The sequence below is a fragment of the Branchiostoma lanceolatum genome, chromosome 9 (genome assembly GCF_035083965.1).
Source record: "Branchiostoma lanceolatum isolate klBraLanc5 chromosome 9, klBraLanc5.hap2, whole genome shotgun sequence".
Classification (NCBI taxonomy): domain Eukaryota; kingdom Metazoa; phylum Chordata; class Leptocardii; order Amphioxiformes; family Branchiostomatidae; genus Branchiostoma; species Branchiostoma lanceolatum.
In genome coordinates, this window is record NC_089730.1 from 10,603,533 (window position 1) to 10,618,504 (window position 14,972).

General features: G+C 41.7%; 1 protein-coding gene across 5 annotated transcripts; it reads left to right on the forward strand.

Annotated features, from left to right (window-relative positions):
* Window positions 1–10: 10 nt before the first annotated feature.
* Window positions 11–13,493, forward strand: LOC136441216 (kelch-like protein 9). Of its 5 annotated transcripts, none has more exons than XM_066437357.1 (12): window positions 14–133; window positions 494–1,427; window positions 1,599–1,760; window positions 2,159–2,322; window positions 2,702–2,831; window positions 3,558–3,681; window positions 4,065–4,191; window positions 10,080–10,221; window positions 11,276–11,466; window positions 11,800–12,081; window positions 12,472–12,617; window positions 12,742–13,493. In XM_066437357.1, exons 2-12 carry the CDS (start codon window positions 641–643, stop codon window positions 12,881–12,883), a joined length of 2,397 nt encoding a protein of 798 aa, XP_066293454.1. In that variant the 5' UTR covers window positions 14–133; window positions 494–640; the 3' UTR covers window positions 12,884–13,493. The 5 variants fall into 5 exon arrangements, with proteins under 5 accessions (XP_066293457.1, XP_066293456.1, XP_066293454.1 ...); XM_066437356.1 differs by lacking the exon at window positions 11,276–11,466 and adding an exon at window positions 10,554–10,744 and having other exon boundaries at window positions 16–133; XM_066437358.1 differs by lacking the exon at window positions 11,276–11,466 and adding an exon at window positions 10,554–10,744 and having other exon boundaries at window positions 16–133; window positions 4,065–4,116.
* Window positions 13,494–14,972: the final 1,479 nt, after the last annotated feature.

Consider the following 14,972-nt stretch of genomic DNA (forward strand, 5'->3'; position numbering starts at 1 on the left):
GACCTCTACATGAGGTCAGTGGAGGTCACCATGAAGAAGAGCATCCTTGCCATGTCAGCTGTGCACAATCTTAGTAGCACAACAAACAGGTTTTTGAAAAGTCTCAGATGAAAGTCACTTCTTCACATCATATGTAGGTTTTCATTCAATGTTTTGTGTATGTTTTGTGGGGATGGGGCCTGGCCAGGGCCAGGTAATACTGTATCAAGGAGGTTTTATATAGTCTCCTTGATAGTGATTGACAAGCTAGGCCTGATAAGGAGGTTCACGATTTACAGTAGGTATGCGCAAGGTTAAAGTTGAAGGGCAGAAGGCCTGACTTGTAAACAGTTCTTATGTCGACCATGCATGTCTAGATTCCGTTGTCGATTTGCATTTGATTTATGACAATGTTGGGTATGTTTTGTTTATGTCTCAGGGGCGTTCACCTTTTATCTTTTATCTTAGGTTTCATCTGACTTTTGTGATTTACATCTTGTTTTTGTCACTGCAGGTAGAACAGAGAAGAACTTCTAACTTACAATCTACAATGTCACACAGCAAGCAAGATTAGATATCATATTAGTACCTGATTCGGTTGGGACAATTTGCCGTCAAGGTTTATTTTACTTCAAAAGATGTTGCTTAGATAGGATAAAATATGGCATCAACAACTGAGAACCTCTCAGAAAGCCAATCCACAATTAAGTCTTGCCCCAATCATGCAGTCAACTTGTTGAAAGGCTTTAAGTCACTGTGGGAAGATGGCACACTTTCTGACCTGTTACTTAGGAGCTCTGATGGTCGGACATTTCCCATTCACAAGATCTTGCTCGCTACATGTTCTCAAACCATCAAGAGAAATCTGAACTCTCTGAAACAGGGAGAGACTTACAAGTGTGGCAGGGTGCCGCCAGCAGCACTGTCACTAGTTACACAATACATCTACACTGGGGTACATTATGTTAATGAGGAGAGTGTGGAAACTGTCAACAGTGTTGCTGAACTATTGGAGATGGAGACACTGAAGACCCTGTGCAAGATTGCAAAAGACATTGGAACTCAAGATGTGCAGACAGAAGAACAGGTGTTTCATGTGACGAGAAGTGATAAAGGACTTCAGTGTCTTAGAAATGACACAAGTCTGACAAATGAAACTGAAACTTGTGATGCTACTAGATTGTCAATAGCTTTAGATAATGTTAAAAGTAATGGAGTTTCGAAACATGTAAACAGACAGACTCAATATCACAACTTTCCAGCAGAGTACAGTAACGGCATTTGTATGGCGAACGATGATCACTTTGCAGAAGTAGTGCAGGGTTTGCAGCATTTCCGTTCTGATGTCACCACATGTGATGTTATACTAGTGGCTGAACATGCCACCTTCCCAGTACACCGAGCAGTTCTGTCTGCCTGTAGTGACTACTTCAGGGCCATGTTCACAGGTTAGCTTCTTTATTTCTGATATTCTTTTTTTATACCATTGCCTTTGTCAACTGTACAGGCGAATCATGAGCTTGTTCAAAGTAGATTTTGCTCCCAATTTTCTTGAATCACTATAAAGATGGCATCTGAGTAGTCCAAATTTAGCCACCCTTTATTCTGCTTTTTTACAGTTGGGATGCGTGAGTGTGGAGAAAAGAAGGTTACTCTACATGGCCTGACACCTGTAGGTGTATCTGCTGTTGTACACTACATGTACACTGGGGAGGTCCACCTGTCTGCTACATCACTCCAGTCGGTACTGGAGACTGCTAATGTCCTCCTCATCAATGATGGTACAGTATTCATTTACACATTTTGCTGTCTGTGTTTTAAATAGAAGAAAAAATACTTAGATTTGAGGAAATAGGAATGTATTTCAGATAATGAAATGTGAAGTGCTGATGTGGTAGAAATTTGATGGTGAATATGATGGTGAAACTTTTATTATAAACTGTCAAGTTGCTAATAGTCTGGATGTTTTAGTGCATATTAATCTCTTTAGATACTTTGTTACAGTTAATGGAAACCTTAAGACTTAAGAAATAATATATTGTCCAAAACGAGATCTGACTTTGTTGGGTTGATGAAGAGACAGACTTTGTCTTGAAAGCTCCTCAGAGTAGCGAACTCTTTTGTTGTGTGTAGTGTTTAAATGTTTGTCAAAAGGAAAACAATATTTTTTTTTTTACAGTTCTAGACATCTGTTTGGAATATCTACTGGAGACCATGTCAGTGAACTCCTGTCTAACGAGACTTCACCAAGCAGACTGCTACAGTCTGGACAGACTAGAGGCAGCTGCAGATGACTTCATCTTAGCACACATAACACAAGTGGCTAAACTGCCCCAATTTCAGGTTAGAAATTCTCTTATTTGCTTCCTTACATCTATCAACCTGTAGTTAAGATCACAGAAGAAAAAACCTTCACAATGAATAAAACACTTGGTGGCTAATATGATAAGGACTGAAATGTGAGTCTAACCACTTATCAATGACAATACAATGTAACTTTATAACATAGTAGAAGATATACAGTCTACTTACATATGATATGATATACTAATCGAATCATGATTATTATTCTCAACATGATATATGACTGGTTTATTGAATGAACTCTCTTTGCAGCCCAAAAGATTCAGTACATATGATATTATGAAGTAGTGAGAAATGTTGTTGTGTTCAGATACCAGACTGTCTAAATTTCAATATTACTTTAATCTACCTTTTCCAGGACTTGGTGTGTGATAAACTATGTGCATATCTGGACAGTGACCAGCTAGGTGTTTCCAATGAGCTGGAGGCCTTCCGAGTGGCACTTACCTGGCTCAATCACGACTTTAAAGCAAGAAGGCAGTTTGCTGGTAACCTCCTCTTGTTTTATCTTTCTTACTGTATTGTTGAACTTGAATCTTTAATGCTTGGGTTGGTTTTGTCATGTTGCAGCTAGAGTGAATGATGTTAGATGACAAACTGATGACTATCTAACTGAACGCCATGTTGTTCTGCATCTCAGCCCTGTGAGCAGTGGTGTGACTAGCATGCACTTAACAGTTCAACTGCTTGGTGGCGCTTGTGCACAACAATGGTGAGAAAAGTTGCTCCTGATCACTTCTCAGTTGATGTAGTGAAAGATCAGAGATTGCCTTTTCCTACAATATTTGCCTTTGATTGCCAGACCCTTGATATAAGCTAGTAATAATGTTAACTAGTATTTGATTGAGCAATAGATTAACCTTTAGCGTGTTATAAATGAATCTAACCAAAGGTATTTTGCTTTCTGGTAATGTCTCATTATTTGATGACATAACTACTACTACTAAGATAATTCTTCCAAGTCACATACATTGTACATCCATCATCCTGAAAAATCAATCAATCTAATGTACCTAAACAGATCTCCAATGCGACTTCTCCCAGTAAAGTGCATATGCAAAAAATCTAAACTGTACATACCTGGTGGGTGCTTCACTAGAGATCTCTCAAAAACACTGTTTTACAAAGCAGATAAGTGTTAACAAAGATTTTTGATTATACAGTCCTTGTAGTTCCAGCTTCCCTAAGGATGATAACATGTTTCTTCTCGACAGGTCATGTGATGAGCCACATCCGTTTCCCGCTGATGTCCATAGAGGACCTGGTGCGACACGTTCGCACGGTGGACTTCATGAGGCGGGACGAGGACTGTCGTGCTCTGGTCATGGAGGCAACACGGTAGGTCAGCCCTGCTTCCAGCAGTCGTGTGATTTGTTTACAACAAGTTAACTTAAAATCCTTTCTACGCCTTTTGGCTCACCTCCATTTCTATAGCCCTTGGGCCACACAGTTGTGCAAGCATTGGTGTGTGTCCAACTACCATCATATTCTCTCTCATAAGCATTGTTCTTATGGAAATGGATTATAAAGGAATTTTTTACGAGGGTTTTTGCCTCCCATGAGCCTCCTTTTTGTGGCCTTCAATGTCCCCAGATTATGATATGATGGCTTTCAGAGTTTGGGTACAATGTAAGTTGTGTTTTGTCGATGAAGGTTAGACATCCAGGTAATAAGATGTACTGTGTTTTGAATTGTGTTTTGTTTTGTTTGATAATTGACAGGTATCAGAAGTGTCCTACCCAGCAAATCCTTCTGCAGACCCGTCGGACGCAGGTTCGCTCAGCCCATCAGGTGGTGGTGGTGGTGGGAGGGTCCACTGTAGAGGGGGAGGCAGATGAGAGCAGGGAGGTAAAACATGCATGAGATCACATTTTCATACCTTGACTCCTTCATTTTCCTAAATTCTAGAGGGTCTGCATGGGGGTCCTGACAACGCTTGTTACGCGCCGATTTGAGGCACAAGACATGGTCACGTAAAAACTCAATAGTCCTCGAACGAAAGGCCAAATCATGCATATAAATGTGTCCTCGTAATGTCAAGACGTTCCTCAAGCCCCTGCAATAAAGTGGGGTATCTAAACTTCTCCAAGAAGCAAGATTTCTCGAGTTAAAGATGACCCATTTTCCAAGGTTTTCCCTATGGTTTAAGTATTACACTCCGGACCCAGAACGCACCATATGGGGGTTTCGCGGCATGTGGTTTGAGGGCGACACTCCACTGTTTCCGGGTCACACTCAGCGTGACGCAGAATACTGGCAAGACAAAGCAAAAGAAATGTTTCGTGTTGATTCTGATGACAGTTGACTGTGTTCGGGCGGGAAGCGCGCAAGGAGGCGGCCCAGTACACGTTTTAAAGTAACGATGCGGCATTGTATATAATGTTCTGGCACACTTTCTAGTTATACTGTTAAAACTTTTGGCTTTTATACCCTCCGAATTATAACTTGAAACCGTTCCGTTGACAACGTTAAGATTGCATTATCACCCGCCAACTTAAGACAGGTTTGATACTGTTCTTTAGCAAAACTTCGTAAGTGTTCTATAACATACTTAAAATACTTTTCCGTTTCACGTCTGTACCTATATGGGTGTACACACGCCCTTTAGAAGGCAAGGTTGAAATTGGGTCAATGGAATGACCCAATTCTAAAAGGAAAACTTTCCGTCCTACGTCCGTGCCTACATTGTTGTACACACGCCCTTGAGAAAGCAAGGTTGAAATTGGGTCGATGGAATGACCCAATTCTAAAATGAAAACTTTTACGTTTGACGCTCATGCCTATATGGGTGTACACACGCCCTTGACAAAGCAAGGTTGAAAATTGGGTCAATGAAATGACCCAATTCTAAAAGGAAAACTTTCCGTCCAACGTCCGTGCCTACATGGGTGTAACGTTACACACGCCCTTGAGAAGGCGAGGTTTGCATTGGGTCAATGGAATGACCCAATTCTAAAATGAAAACTTTTCCGTTTGACGCCCGTACCTATATGGGTGTACACATGCCCTTGAGAAGCCAAGGTTGAAATTGGGTCAATGAAATGACCCAATTCTAAAATGATAACTTTTCCGTTTGACGTCCGTGCCTATATGGGTGTACACACGGCCCTGAGAAGCCAAGGTTGAAATTGGGTCAATGGAATGACCCAATTCTAAAATGAAAACTTTTCCGTTTGACGTCCGTGCCTATATGGGTGTACAAACGACCTTGAGAAGCCAAGGTTGACATTGGGTCAATGGAATGACACAATTCTAAAAGGAAAACTATTCTGTTTGACGTCCGTACCTATATGAGTGTACACACGCCCTTGACAAAGCAAGGTTGAAAATTGGGTCAATGAAATGACCCAATTCTAAAAGGAAAACTTTCCGTCCTACGTCCGTGCCTATATGGGTGTACACACGCCCTTGAGAAGGCGAGGTTGATATTGGGTCAATGGAATGACCCAATTCTAAAAGGAAAACTTTCCGTCCTACGTCCGTGCCTACATTATTGTACACACGACCTTGAGAAAGCAAGGTTGAAATTGGGTCGATGGAATGACCCAATTCTAAAATGAAAACTTTTACGTTTGACGCTCATGCCTATATGGGTGTACACACGCCCTTGACAAAGCAAGGTTGAAAATTGGGTCAATGAAATGACCCAATTCTAAAAGGAAAACTTTCCGTCCAACGTCCGTGCCTACATGGGTGTAACGTTGCACACGCCCTTGAGAAGGCGAGGTTGGCATTGGGTCAATGGAATGACCCAATTCTAAAATGAAAACTTTTCCGTTTGACGCCCGTACCTATATGGGTGTACACATGCCCTTGAGAAGCCAAAGTTGAAATTGGGTCAATGAAATGACCCAATTCTAAAATGATAACTTTTCCGTTTGACGTCCGTGCCTATATGGGAGTACACACGGCCCTGAGAAGCCAATGTTGAAATTGGGTCAATGGAATGACCCAATTCTAAAATGAAAACTTTTCCGTTTGACGTCCGTGCCTATATGGGTGTACACACCCGCTTGAGAAGGCGTGGTTGAAATTGGGTCAATAGAATGACCCAATTCTAAATGAAAACTTTTACTTTGACGCCCGTGCCTATATGGGTGTACACACGCCCTTAAGCCGGCGTCAATATTCATGCGAGCGTCGGCCGAATTCGTAGATCGCCCAAAGCTCGCCGAATTTCAAAATCGCCCGAGCATATTTGGATCAATTTGATTCCTAAAAATCGACCGAAGCCCGCGCAATCGACAGAACGTTGACCGTCTTTCGGCCGAAAATACCCATTTGGAGCTCGCCGACACGTCGGCCGAGCTTAATTCTTGATTTGTGACGGGGGTTTAAGATGGCAAGGTTAAATTGCGTCAATAGAACGAGGGCATTGTATATAATGTCCCAACACACTTTCTAGTTTACACTGTTTTCAGCTCTTATACCCTGAAAATCATAGCTAAGAGCGTTCCTTAAGAACGTTTAGAATTGCATTATTAAGCGGGTTCTATCCGCTAACTTAAGACGGGAAACTCTTGTTTGGAAAAGTTTGTAAGTTCTATTCCATACGTGTGAGTTTTCATTGTTAGGAACTTACGGTCGTACACTATAAGGACGGAATGTTTTTTGCACTCTTAGTGGCTTTTGTGTAATTTTTACCCATATAACCTACTTTCCAAGCAGAGGTCATGGGGGAAGATTGACTTTTTTTATCATATGCCTCGTTGGTTATACACCCACTTAGGACGGACAATTCTTTTATGTCCGAACTGGTCCAATTTCAACCGTGCATTCTAAAGGGCGTGTTCATACCCCTACAGGCACGGACGTAGGACGGAAAAGTTTTCATTTTAGAATTGGGTCATTCCATTGACCCAATTTCAACCTTGCCTTCTCAAGGGCGTGTGTACACCCATATAGGCACGGATGTAAGACGGAAAAGTTTTAATTTTAGAGTTGGATCATTCCATTGACCTAATGTCAACCTTGGCTTCTGAAGGCCGTGTGTACACCCATATAGGCACGGATGTCAAACTTAAAAGTACTTCATTTTGGAATTGGTTCATTCCATAGACCCAATTTCAACTTTGGCTTCTCAATGTCGTGTATACACCCATATAGGCACAGACGTCAAACGGAATGTTTTCATTTTAGAATTGGGTCATTCTATTGACCCAATTTTAACCTTGCCCTCTCAAGGGCGTGTGTACACCAACATAGGCACGGGCGTAGGACGGAAAAGTTTTCATAATAGAATTGGGTCGTTCCATTGACCCAATTTCAACCTTGCCTTTTCAAGGGCGTGTGTACACCCATATAGGTACGGACGTCAAACGGAAAAGTTTTCATTTTAGAATTGGGTCATTCCATTGACCCAATGTCAACCTTGGCTTCTCAAGGCCGTGTGTACACCCATATAGGTACGGACGTCAAACGGAAAAGTTTTCATTTTAGAATTGGGTCATTCCATTGACCCAATGTCAACCTTGGCTTCTCAAGGGCGTGTGTACACCAACATAGGCACGGGCGTAGGACGGAAAAGTTTTCATTATAGAATTGGGTCATTCCATTGACCAAATGTCAACCTTGCCTTTTCAAGGCCGTGTGTACACCCATATAGGTACGGACGTCAAACGGAAAAGTTTTCATTTTAGAATTGGGTCATTCCATTGACCCAATGTCAACCTTGCCTTCTCAAGGGCGTGTGTACACTCATATAGGCACGGACGTAGGACGGAAAAGTTTAAGTTTTAGAGTTGGGTCATTCCATTGACTCAATTTCAACCTTGCCTTCTCAAGGGCGTGTGTACACCAACGTAGGCACGGCGTAGGACAGAAAAGTTGTTGATTATAGATTGGGTCATTCCATTGACCCAATGTCAACCTTGGCTTCTCAAGGGCGTGTGTACACCAACATAGGCACGGCGTAGGACAGAAAAGTCTTTGATTATAGAATTGGGTCATTCCATTGACCCAATTTCAACCTGGCCCTCTCAAGGGCGTGTGTACACCAACATAGGCACGGACGTAGGAAGGAAAAGTTTTCATTATAGAATTTTGGGTCATTCCATTGACCCAATTTCAACCTTGCCTTTTTAAGGGCGTGTGTACACTCATATAGGCACGGACGTCAAATGGAGAAGTACTTCATTTTAGAATTGGGTCATTCCATTGACCCAATTTCAAACTTGGCTTCTCAAGGGCGTGTGTACACCAACATAAGCACGGCGTAGGACAGAAAAGTCTTTGATTTTAGAATTGGGTCATTCCATGGACCTAATTTCAACTTTGGCTTCTCAATGTAGTGTGTACACCCATATAGGTACGGACGTCAAACGGAATGTTTTCATTTTAGAATTGGGTCATTCCATTGACCCAATTTCAACCTTGCCCTCTCGAGGGCGTGTGTACACCCATATAGTCACGGACTTAAACGGAAAAGTTTTCCTTTTTTTGAATTGGGTCATTCCATTGACCCAATGTCAACCTTGCCTTCTCAAGGGCGTGCGTACACTCATATAGGCACGGACGTAGGACGGAAAAGTTTTGATTTTAGAGTTGGGTCATTCCATTGACCCAATTTCAACCTTGCATTCTCAAGGGCGTGTGTACACCCATATAGGCACGGGCGTCAAATGGAAAAGTTTAATTTTAGAATTGGGTCATTCCATTGACCCAATGTCAACCTTGGCTTCTCAAGGTCGTGTGTACACCCATATAGGCACGGGCGTCAAACGTAAAAGTTTTCATTTAAGAATTGGGTCATTCCATAGACCCAATTTTCAACCTTGCTTTTTCAAGGGTGTGTGTACACCCATATAGGCACGGACGTCAAACGGAAAATTCTTTCATTTTAGAATTGGGTCTGCTTTCATGAAGGTTGCCTCCAGAGTGCCGAAGCCACCGTCTTCTTTGGGCTTCTCCAACTTTTCCCGGAACTCAGCCCCCTATGTCTCAACTGCTTCTGAGCATATACGTACAAGCTTACCGCAGCGAGCACAGACACTTTAGGTGACGTATGCCCGGTAGGTGTCGTCTGTTCCGTACTGGGCGCCCAGTAAGGAGCCGGTTACATTTGTTTATTTGCACTGCATGACAAATTCTAAAATAAGAAAAGTATTCTAACATAGCTTTGGATAGAACGTGAAGATTGACCACACTTCCGTGTTCGGCCGCAAGCCCTTCTGCTACGACCCGGAAGTAAATTACGCCTGATAATGCTGAAACGGTAGCACGGAAACCCCCATGCGGTGCGAAATCTACGACAGAATTTAACACAAGAAGGCTCATTTGGGGCCAACTTTGAGTGTGCAAATCTCGTTCGAAAATTATATTTGGATCTCCAAGTGTATCGCAGGAGCTTAGACAGCTTCTTGACATTACAGGGACACATTTATATGCATGATTTGGCCTTTCGTGCGAGATCTATTGAGTTTTTACGTGACCATGTCTTGTGCCTCAAATCGGCGCGTAACAACGCTTTACGCTGAATGCAGAAGAACCCCCTGTGTATAACGCTAAAATCAAAGAAGGCAATTATGCAAAATTTGGTCGCCTCGCTACAAATTACATGAATAAGATGGCTTTCCCTACGAATTATGGGAAATGAAAATAGGCTTAGTTCTCTTCCTCAGATTATTTTTTAGTCGATGTAAATAAGAAAACTATATGATAACTGAAGTGGCCTACAAGTTTTGAAATATCTTTCGTATAGATAGCAACTTCATGTCCTTTGTAATATATTTTTCCAGGTCCTTTATTTGGATCCGGCATTGTCATCATCATGGAAACCAGATGCCGAGTTGCCATGGCAACAGGTAGAGGAGCTGCCATCTCGTGGCAGGATGTACCATGCGGTCGCTGTGCTGGACAACTTTCTGTATGTTGCTGGAGGTGCGTCATTTCTTGTTGTATGCTGCTGTATACAATGTATCAGCAATCTTACTCATTCTGAGCATACTAGAACAAGCCTGCCAGTGCAATGCACCCATAGTGCATAGTACTGAAGATGGGTGTTGACTTATACCAAATTGTAGAAAAGTGCAGTAAGAAGACTAGACAAAAGACTACAATCAGGTACTGGATATTTCATTTGTTTCTTTCTATTGTGTTCTGAAATTTTCTCATGTTGTCTTATATTTAGCTAAATTCTTGGTGTAACGTTATGTCTTTATGGTGTGTATTTGTTTTTACTAATGTGTATTTGTTTGTACTGTCTGTTACAGGGTTTAGCAAGTGTGTGTGGCTGTCCACCTTCCATATGTACGACCCCCGCTGGAACAAGTGGTTTGAGCTGGAACCCTTGTTAGACCCACGTTCGGAATTCTGTTTGGTTGCATTGGACAGGTCCATGTATGCTGTGGGAGGATGGAAGGGGAAGGAGATCAACACTACTGTAGAAAAATATTCATTTGAGGTAAAAGTGATGAAATTAAAGATCAGCCTGGGTGCCATCCTTGTTAGTTTCCTGGTTAGTTTTTGTCCACTCTGGTAGTTAGGTAGTAACTATCGAAGTGGACTTCATGAAAAGGGCCTGCTGCACCAAGGATACAATAGGGAATATCAGCTCAAGCTATTGTCCAGCAGTATGTGAATAGCTGCTTCTCTGTTCTGTTCTGCTTTTTTCCAGTGATGTGTGGCTTACATGAAATCTGTTGTACTGTCTGTATATGGTTCTATAAAAAAAGTTTTTAAAATCTCTTTATTTGATGTTTCATAGGTAAATGATATTGACCATTTTTCACAACTACAATCAATCTAATATCTACTATTAACTTTTTTTTACATTACTCAAATTCTGGGTTCTTTCATTCAAACATACATGTAGCAGAAACTAGCCTGTCAAAAGTCACATTCATTTTTTATAGCCAATTGAACACCAGTGGCTTAACTTCTTTTGCCATTTTTTGTCAGACAATTGTGTGCAATTTACAGCCATTTGTTGCAGGGTCTGGGGGCTCAACTTGCCTGGACACCTTTGAGCGCTATGACCCCCGCTTTGACAAATGGCTTGAGCTGTCCCCCCTCTCATATCCCCGGTCTGGCTTCTCCCTGCTGCCCCTGGATGGGGGGTTGTTCATTGTTGGTGGGTGGCTGGGGAGGAGGATATTCTCCACGGTAGAGAAGTACCTTCCTCTGGTGGGTGTGATTGGTTGACAGTGTTTTCACCAACTGGTAGTGTCTCAGTCTGTCTGATTTGGAAATGTTAATGAATATGAATGATAACTGAAATCAATGGAGTCATAGAATTGTTTTAGATCTCTTTCATTCTCTTCTTTACTAATCATGAGGATGTCAGATGTGAGGAAATTATCAATTTGTGCAATTTTTTGTTGCTTTTCAATTATCCTTGAAAGCTGCTGTACAATATTACTTGATGTCCTTAGATGTTCATTGTCTATAACTTTAGTCTGTAAGGATAATTTAATTGTATCAGAAAAACATTACTGCGTTTATCTGCTGACAATACAGGAGGACCGTTGGGAGTATGCCGCTAGTCTGGATGTGGGACTGCACGGCCACGCCTGCTGTGTCCATGGCAACAGGGTGTACATCAGCGGTGGGCGCAGTATCGCTCGTGGGAGGAACGGTTTCCGACTGTACGACCCAGAGTCAGGCGTGACGGAGCTCTCTCCGCTGAGGCATGCCAGGAGTAATCACGCCATGGCGGCGGTTCCTGGGGGGTTCCTTGTGTTTGGGGGTGAAAACGGGACAACGACAATCGCACAGGTGGAGATGTACAGTTTGGGTGGAGTAAGTTATCCCCTCTTTGTTGTATGATAGATATAAGGGTTTCTGTGGTTTATTTTTTTATATAGGAAAACTTGATGCAGGATGCCAGACATAATGATTAGAGTACCCTTTTCGCCTTTGCAACCTTTTTAATGATTCTAGTCTGATTTAATTAAGTGCTGCAGGCCAATCAAATTAGCCATAGCCATCGGCCTGTCATTTAAATGCCAGCACCAGCCACATAGGCCCTTCCTAATACACACACCAACTGTTGTCCCCTGAAAAGATGCCAACATGTTGTATTAGCCAGATCGCCTGACAATTGAGCATGAATGCTTTGACCTGTGTACCTGTTCTTAAGGTTTGGCAATGTGATGGTAACCTCTGACTGTTGTGCCTGTACATGTGTAGAACTGCTGGATGGAAGTGAGCACCTGGCCCTTTCCTGTCTGCTGGTTCGGACACTGTGTATTGGACACGACCTTGTACATATTTGGTGGCTTCAACCACGCCAACTCCAAGTATACAGATACAGTGCAGACCTTGGATCTCGACAGGTCAGAGGCTGTTGAAATGAGTGGTATATCCAATGCTTAGTCCTTTTGAAAACAGTAAAGAAATTTTTCAAATGTCTTGATCAATCACTTGTACTTAACTAATCTTTACTGTACTTTACTGTAGGTGGGAAAAGTGGGAGTGGAGCATCATGGGAAGGCTGCCCTACAGGTGTGATGGGATAGCGGCAGCCATTTTGACCTTACCAGAAGAGTTCAAACAAGAAACGGAAGCAAGGACAAGAAAAGGGTCACATTTGTATGGATGATAACCACGGTCCAAATGATAATACACATACTAGGTCTATCAATAGCATGAAAGTGTGTATATTTTCATGATACCTGTAACAGTGTGGTTCAAGTGCCACTTACTGGTCTGGACCAGTTAGACTGGTCAGTAAGTGGTGCTTGAACCACACTGTTACATACCGTTTCTGCTATGCATAGAATATATTACAGACCTACACTAGTCTGACAGGCTCAGTAATCGTGGAGTCTATTTGTAATAGTGCTTGATTTGATAATCTTAATGTACCAAATGTTTCAATGAAAGTGGCAATATGAGAAATGATTAAAATGTTGGAAAAAGCATGAAGTATTGAATAAAGATTAAAGGGCAGTTATGAAATATGAATACAAACCTAAAGGTATGGTATGTATAATGTAATGATATCCCTGAGCATTTTAGTACAGGAAAATTTATTTCCTAGAAATGACCCCAAAGTATTCTCAAGTAGGTTCTTTAACCTCCTTGCTATTATATTGATCTTCGTATGTTTCCTTATCCCAGTATCTTCAATCCTTGCTTCCATATTTTAAGATTACTTATAGTGCAAGAATGTAAAAATAAGATAGTACAATAAAGTTATCAGAACCACATATATACACAACTACATATGATGACTTGAAACTTCTGAATCCCACCAAGGAGCCTTGACCCCACTATTCATCCTCTATAGCGCATGTCTAGCCCCCAGAGCTTTTGTTCATGGTGATAATTACCCCCATGTGTTATTCAAACAGACATTAGATGTCTGAATGAAATTGATTTTACGCATCATCAAAAGTAAAGGAAGGTCATGCAGGCACTGTCAATAGAACTTATTCACTCCTCAATGTAAAATGATTCGGTCCATCAGAAAAATTAACGCTTTCAAATGAGCACAACAATAAAACATTAGCTCAAACAATGGCCAATTACGACCTGCACACAAGTACAAAGGTATACGGCATAGAAGAGATATACCCCCCACAGTAGCTTTGTCAGAAGGATAGGGGTATGCAGTCATTCCACTGAGAAGAAACGGGGAGGATAAATACTATTTTAAACTCCTTTCAATGGGAAAAGAACTTGAAAATGGGTAACAGTTGAAACTGACCAAAAGAGGAATGGTCCACTTGCAATAAGCATTTTGTAAGACAGACAATTTTCTTTGAAAGAAATGTTCTTTGTGGACGATTGAAAGTTTTTCCTGACGGTGACATATGTATGACCTTACATGTATCGAGCAAATACCGATCCAGTTGTTGGACAAGGTGTGAAATGCGCAGCAAAGGGGCGACTTCACAGCATGGCACCCTCCTCCCACTATTGTCATTTTAATCAATAACAGATTGCTCTGTTAATTGGTGATGATTGTGTATTAGCGCAAAAGACACATTTCATCATGACATAACATTGCTACGTTTACCTATCCCGGTGTACAGTACATCAAGGAGATTTTAAACCTCCTTGAGTACAAATAACTTATAAACTGCGTATGACTCCGACACAATGAGTGTAAAAGCGCTGCCTAGCGATCGAGAATCAAACTTGTGGGGTTCTGTTTCGTTATGCCAAGGAGGTTGTAACCTCCTTGGTTTATGCATAACGTCAAAAAATTTGGAAGAGCTCGTGGCAATATTCAAAATCCTAACATGACATTCCGTTTGCCCAAGAAAAATTCCCGGCGATGACGTCCATAGTGCTCAAGTCCAGCGGCGTTTCTGCGAACTCCCGGCTGGGAGAGGTTGGCAAACTGCCGAGCACATTTTTCGTAGTAACGTTGGACTTCAGCAATGATTAAAGTAAGGCTTTGCAACGTAATCCTACCACTACGCCAGCGCGTGTGCGGTCAACACCATTTCTCGGAATGCAAAACCAAGGAGGTGAAGGAACTTTAAAATGTTAGATTTCATAGCATGAGTTACATGTATTTGTGACCTGTATACAATGAGGCTTGAACAAGTATTCTTATGTTCGGCATTGCTAAAGATCATCACACTCCATTCATTCACAGAAATAACATTGTAAAAATTCCAAAAAGATTGAAGCCACTGTCTGTGGAACAATAAAACCATGAGAAACGCGAATTCCAT

Bases quoted from the DNA above. Each gene is read 5' to 3' on its own strand.
- LOC136441216 (XM_066437357.1), top strand. From the start codon at position 641: ATGGCATCAACAACTGAGAACCTCTCAGAAAGCCAATCCACAATTAAG. The intron at 2,323-2,701 runs GTTAGAAATTCT...TACCTTTTCCAG, and splicing joins CTAAACTGCCCCAATTTCAG to GACTTGGTGTGTGATAAACT. The intron at 4,192-10,079 runs GTAAAACATGCA...ATATTTTTCCAG, and splicing joins AGGCAGATGAGAGCAGGGAG to GTCCTTTATTTGGATCCGGC.